Source organism: Brachyhypopomus gauderio, unplaced genomic scaffold, assembly GCF_052324685.1.
Source record: "Brachyhypopomus gauderio isolate BG-103 unplaced genomic scaffold, BGAUD_0.2 sc810, whole genome shotgun sequence".
Taxonomy (NCBI): domain Eukaryota; kingdom Metazoa; phylum Chordata; class Actinopteri; order Gymnotiformes; family Hypopomidae; genus Brachyhypopomus; species Brachyhypopomus gauderio.
In genome coordinates, this window is record NW_027507630.1 from 21,218 (window position 1) to 28,190 (window position 6,973).

At 35.3% G+C, this 6,973-nt stretch overlaps 1 protein-coding gene across 1 annotated transcript; it reads left to right on the top strand.

Moving 5' to 3' along the window:
• Nucleotides 1–717: 717 nt before the first annotated feature.
• LOC143508155 (G2/M phase-specific E3 ubiquitin-protein ligase-like) lies at nucleotides 718–6,967 on the top strand (the record flags this gene model as incomplete). The annotated part of the gene is made up of 15 exons (XM_076996684.1): nucleotides 718–1,403; nucleotides 2,107–2,235; nucleotides 2,491–2,744; nucleotides 2,897–2,956; nucleotides 3,215–3,298; nucleotides 3,390–3,434; nucleotides 3,539–3,591; nucleotides 3,754–3,826; nucleotides 3,955–4,016; nucleotides 4,423–4,501; nucleotides 4,609–4,823; nucleotides 5,475–5,742; nucleotides 5,958–6,112; nucleotides 6,319–6,557; nucleotides 6,797–6,967. Coding segments are annotated over exons 1-15 (1,900 nt in total), but the record flags the coding sequence as incomplete, so codon positions are not given.
• Between the last annotated feature and the right edge of the window lie 6 nt (nucleotides 6,968–6,973).

Consider the following 6,973-nt stretch of genomic DNA (forward strand, 5'->3'; position numbering starts at 1 on the left):
TGCAAGCCTTACTACTTGTTAGGAAATGCATGTGTATATGGCAAGCCGTTTTAGCTTTTATTCGTATTTTTCTTGATATCAAGAATGTAATTCTTACATGTAAAAATTTTATTTTTGATATCAGGAAAGGAATTCTTACATGTAAAAATTAAATTCTTACTAGTAAATGTTGAATTCTTACATGTAAGAATTACATTCTTGATATCAAAAATAAAATTTTTACATGTAAGAATTCATGACTTTTCCAATTCATTTTGAATGGGGGAAACATTTTTACATGTAAGAATAACATTTTTACTAGTATAAATTAAATTCTTACATGTTAAAATTGTATTTTTACATGTACAAAAATCATTTTCACATGTAAGAATTCAATTTCTACTAGTAAGAATGCAATTCTTACATGTAAGAATAAAATTTTTACTAGTGAAAAATCAGAATTGATTTTTTACTAGTAAGAATGTAATTCGTGATATCAAGAATTATATTTTTGATATCATTAATTTAATTCTTACATGTGGGAATTAAATTCTTACATGTAAAAATGTATTTTTTGATATCAGGAATTACATTTCCGATATAAAAATTTTTATTTCTGATATCAACAATGTAATTCTTGATATCAAAAATTGAATTTTTACATGTGAGAATTCTTATCTTGATATCAAAAATGTTATTTTTACATGTGGGAATTTTGTTTTTGATATCAAGTATTGAATTCTTACATGTAAGAATAAAATTTTTACTAGTACACGTTTATGCAAATGAGTAAATGAAGCGTCTGTTTTAAACCTATCCAATTGTGGCCTGTTGTCACTGTCTGTGGGAGTGCCTCCAAAGATGCAAGGTTGCCAAGTCTGCATCAATCAATCAATCAATCATCAGTTATTTATATAGCGCCTTACACAACCTGAGTTGACCAAAGCGCTGTACACAATAGAAATCAATAATCAATTTGTATGATCTTAAAGATAACATCTGTGTGCAGTTGGTAATGATACAACTTGCAAATAATTCGATGTTGAAAGCCATCCTAAATACGTGTGTTTTAAGTTTGGCTTTAATTATTGGCAGATCAGTGATGGAACGTAGAACAGTAGGCAAGGCATTCCACACAATAGGACCTGCTACCGCGAAAGACCGATCACCCCACTGCTTACACCTAAAAGCTGTCTTTGATATTTGAATCGTTTATAATAAAAGGGTAATGGTTTCTATATATTAATAAAAGCTTTTCATGTTTATAATATTATATGCATTTATGATAGCGTGTATTCTTTTAGCCTTTTGTCTTAAAGAACTTTTAATTTTTCCACTCGGAGCAGGTTGTCTGGCAACCATGCTCCCACTGCGCTAATGATGGGATGTCGGTAATTAGCCATTTTGCAATATGTCAGGTGGAGGTGAGAATCATTCCAACACAGAGCACTCTACTGATTTTACAAGAGTATATAGAGCTGTTGCGGCAGCAAGAAGACAACTTTCCTCTGGCAGAAACACGGAATCAAATCTGTTGTCTAATGTACGGAGCTCATTTTCCCGACGCCGTCGCAACAGTTCTATGAATCTAGGTAGGTTTGCTAGCTAGTCAGCACAAATCCAGTTATGGCAGCTTACATTAGTTAGCTTTGACAAATCCAGGGGTGGGTTTCCCGAAACGTTCGTAGCGCTAAGTACTTCTTAACCTCGTACGTTTCATACGAGGTTAAGAAGTACTTTTGCAAGACTACGCGCTACGAACGTTTCGGGAAACCCACCCCAGGTCAGTTAGTTAGTTAGCGCGAATCCACATATTTTAGCTTAGTTAACACAAATCCACGTATTTTAGCTAGTTAGTACAAATCCACATATGATCGCCAAAAGAGCGAGCTAATATGTTCTATTTCTTGGCAGTGTTAGCTATGTTCATTATGTCTGAATATAACCAGTAAATGGAGGTAACTTTAAGTACAATGTTTAACGTATAAGTAAATACACTACAAATGGATCCTTATCTGTGATCTGTAGCTGGTGAGCAAAACTGACTGAACATGTCTTATGGTTATTACAAACATGCCTATTATGTCATGTGTCTTGCAATAGCAAAAATAATATTATGAACAACAGGTGATGGACGTCGACGTGGGAGAAAGCCTGGGCTTAAATGGCAGGTGAAGCTTTTCTTGTTAGAGGATCCTAACCAAACCACTATACCCAGTTCACAGGATTCAGAGGAACTTGAGAAATCTGGTTTAGGTATGGTGATTTTTGTTTTCTTTTTTATTGTCATCAGCAATATTTTTTGATACACTGGTACTTGGGAATACCACTATGATTTGCTACAATCATTCATTCTGCTTTACATTACAGTTAACATAATAGTAGAAGGAGTATACAATAATATAAGGAGTAGAAGCTGTAATTGATTACATGAAAGTGTAAAGGCATTTAGACTTTTGTGTTGCTCATGTTGTAACATTTCCCTTTATTAATCCTGTCATCTTTTTACAGGAAGCGGGAACAGTGACTTAGGTCATGAGCATAAGACCGTTGATTTGTCATGGTCCTTGGCAGAACTCAATACATTCATCTGCCAAAGCTTTGAGAGCGTAAGCCTAAATGTGACCGGCTTTCGTCTTGCCAGAGCTACAAAAGCAAAGAAACTGCTAGTTGTCCAGGCCAACTCCGTCAAAGACTTGAAGCGACAAATTGGAAGAAGCAGACTTTATATACTGCCCAATTCAAACTTATCGCTATCTAGACAGGTGAGTTCTGATTGATTACATTGCATCTTTTATTAAAGTGAACTTTTAATATGCAAAACTGTTATTCAGCAGCTTCGTATTAACATGTGTCAGTGATCTGTTTTATTTTGCATGAGCAACTTGATTATGAAATACTGAAAATGTTCATGCAGGATGGAGAATCCTTGAATGAGAGTAGTGAAGGAAGATCAAGTGTTAGTTCTGCAGCCGTGGTAAGATGCAGTCCAGTTCTTTCACAGCTATACCTGGTAGAAGCTAAGTCAAGTACTAATATTTATTGAAGGGAACTTATTGGGAAATATTCCATAGATTAGGAATATTAGGATAAGGGTAGTTCTCAGTCAACTAATAAGTAGTGGTATAATTTGTAGTTGTTTAACCTAATTAACCGGTATGTTAAAATTTGATTTCTTAATTCCTTTATGAGGTAAATATCTAGGCATGAAACATTATTGAAATAATTCTTACAGGTCTCTCTCAATGTGCATTCTGAAATGGTTAGAAGTGCAGTGACATCAGTAGAGAGTAATATTGTTGACCTGACAGATGAGGTGGTAAGCTACATCTATGAACACATTATATTGACATTTTATAAATAATTAAATCTGTAGAAAAATGTATATTTAACAGTGCTGTTTGATGTAGGATGGAAATAGAGGCTACATATATGTAAATGCAGGCACTCCTGAGGTAATTACACATTTGCTTGAAACGTTTCATGCATTTTCTTTTTATAAACATTTAAATTATTTTTTAACATTTTTTGTTTGTTTGTTCACCATCCGTTGATTCAGGTGTTCTACAGAACAAATCAGCCAGTTGAAGGAGAAACAACTACTCAGAACCGGTATTGCTCATGTTCAGATTGCAGTGTTTTTTTTACTTCTATTACATTCCTATTACTAGTTAAATTTAGTTGATTGTAAGACTCTTTTGATGTTACTTTAACCTATATTGTTTTTCATCAGAGAGTGCGGGCATTTCATTTTTTTTGTACCCATCTCAACAGGACTGGCCAGTCTTTGCTTTCTGAGAGTACACTGGAAGTGACACTTGAGCATTATCCAGTGGCAAGCTCTCCTGTGAGTCCCAGTTATGAGAGTATTTAGACACATTGATACCCATGTTTATTACTTTGTTAGTAAATATGCAGCAGGTCTGCTTTGTGTTTATAATGCAGACTCCTTTGTTATGTCAAAACCTTTTCAAGCAGATACACGGGAGCTTTCCAACAACTGTAGGAGTGTCCCACAGTCAGTTCACAGCAATCAGGTTCTCAAACATTTATAACCCTGAGACCGTTTTACTCACTTCCATTGGAGCTATAAAGGCTATCATTGTTCTTTGTGAACTGACACTAAAACATTGAAATTCCATATAATTGAAAGAGCACTAGGTGTAGTGTTATAACATTCCCACTAAATATCAGTAACTTAATTTCACCTATCTTTGTTTAGAGAGCTTACTGTTTCTAAAGAATTGGGAGAATAGTGGTCATTCACAGATCAGTGTGAGATTTGTCTTCAGCTTATACAGAAGTCCATGTCTTGCTGAATCAAAGTTTAAATGTTTCTGCAAAACTGAAGGTAATGTTTTTTGACGCACCATGTGTGTAAATGGATGTAGAGCTACATATAGCAATATGGGTTTTTGTTTTGTTTCTTTTTTGTACATGCAGTGAGATATTACAAGACAGTGAACCTGATGAGGACACCCAAATGCTGTCGTCTCCAAAACGTCCATATAGTCCATCTAACGTGAGTTGAAAAATGTCGCTGTATCCACAGTGCATGATTGCATGCTAGAAGAAGTTAAACTGAAATTTAAAGTTGCTTCTGTTATGGTTATTTTTTCTTGTTTAAAGGAAGTGGAAAACCTTGCTGATATCATTGGAGAATTCAGGAAGGAAAACATCAGTGAGCATTCTACACTGATAGTTGTGGCAAGAAGGAGGCGAATTCTACACAGTGCCATCACAGCTCTGAACAAGGGCTATTTTGATTGGCACAAATGTCCACGGATTGAATTTGTGGGTGAGATGGCTGATGATTTTGGAGGGCCCACAAGAGAATTCTTCAGGTTGGAGTTACATTACCATTAATTAAGTCTTCTTTTTGTTTTGCACGCGTCATACTGGAAAACTATCATTTAAAAAAGTTATGAATTATCATTTTTAACCATCTAATGTACAGTGACCACCTTTTCATTTATTTCATTCACGGTTATAGTGGCATTAGGAACAAGCAGATAATTTTTCTGGACATATTGCTGAGAAGATTAGATGGAAATGATATCATATGCAAACCCATATGAGCTTGAGAAAAGCTCTGATATATAAAGTGGGGTTAAAAATAAATTAAAAGATGTAAAAAAAAAAAACAAAGCATCCACCAAAATTGCCCCATCAGAAGGGCAATTGGAAGATTAAACTCTGACCTTTGCCAAAATGAATGCACTTTACGTGCAAGTGTAAGGAAGAAATACATGCAAAACCAGAGAAACTGGTGAATTAGCAATGGTTTATTTTATCATTGTGGAGCATCAGTAGTATTTTAAACATGCCCTCCTAAATGGTGGGGCCAATATTTAGGACCATTAGATAGAAATAATATTCTTTGCCATGTTCTTATTGTTTTACTGGAGATGACCCAGTTGTATGTTTTATTGAGTTAATTTTATGCTGTATTTGAAAAAAATTTTATGCTGTAATTTCCTCTTGTTTCTTGGTAGGCTTTTAATGAAGGACGTGCAGTCTACTTTGGGCATTTTCGAGGGACAGCCAGGCAACCTTTTTTTTTCTTATGATCAGGCAGCCCTAGAAAAAGGAAAGTATTATACTGGTGGGAAGTTGATTGCCTGGTCCCTGTTGCATGGGGGACCAAGCATTAAGGCATTACATCCCAGCCTTTATCAGTTAATGTGTGGTCAGGCTCCAGATCTTGAAGGATTTGATATTGCCAGCTTGCCAGACAACTCTGTGCAGGACAAGCTTCAACAGGTATTCTGACACTATGCAGTTTTTTTTTTTTTTTTTTTTTTTTTTTTTGCTTTGTTGTAATTTTTTTAAAGAGGAGATTTTTAACATGTTTTAACAGGGGAGAAAAATAACTATTACTTTAAATATTACTAATTGTTATTCTCATCAAAATATTACAGTATATAGAAATGTAAAGATATAGACAGGAGTTTGTTTCTCTTGTGTTGTCTTCTTAGATTGAAAAATGTAAAACTGAGGAGGACTGGAAAGATCTGCAGGAGAGTCTGGGTGATTGGATTGCAGACTGTGGAGTGCCAGGGGTATATGAAGCCAAGGTTCTTAATATTCCACAGATCATCTCACAAATTGTGAAACATTTTATCTTTCACAGGTATTATTCCTAGAGCTGTCCCGGATTCAATGTGTTGTGTCTTCTATTTCTATATAATCTGTGCTTTAATAGTAAATAAGATTTGTTGACTAACATCATTGCTTATTGATAACAATGGACAGATCCTTACTAACTGGTGACATCCTTCCATCTAATTATCACTATGCATGATTTTATTTTAATCATTTATTTCATTTATGTTTCAGAACTGCAAACATGGTGGAGCAGTTTAAACAAGGGATCAACTCTTGTGGTAAACTTTGGGAAACTGTGGAGAGATACTGGAAAGCATTTCAGTGCCTGTTTACACATACAGAGGAGCAACTGACAAGAGCAGCCTTCCGATGTCTTTTTGATATCTTTTGGAGTGATGAGGGGGCAAACAACAAGGAAGCGGAAGAGGACACTATATTTGCATGGGAGTGTCTTCTCAACAGTGTGCAAGGTCAAAATCCATTGTCACACAATTGTCATTATGAAATTGATTATGCAGTTATGTACTTTGTCTTAACCTGTAACGTTAATATAATAGATGTGTACTGCTATGTAAAAAATAAATCAACATGAATCTTATTGTGGAGCCACCTTTAAAACACAGTGCTTACGCCATTAAATCTGAGTCATGGCATTAAAAACATATTCCTGTTTTGGCGTTTATGCAATTGTGTGTCTGTATTTTAACAGAAAAAGAAACTCCCTTCACCTTTGAGGACCTATTGGTGTTTGTCACGGGAGCAGATGCAGTACCACCTCTTGGTTTTCCGCAGCGACTTCAAATCCAGTTTTATGACCAGGAGGAAAGAGGAAGTCGTTTTCCTTATGCTTCAACTTGCTCTATGACACTGTTCCTTCCCCGTGGTG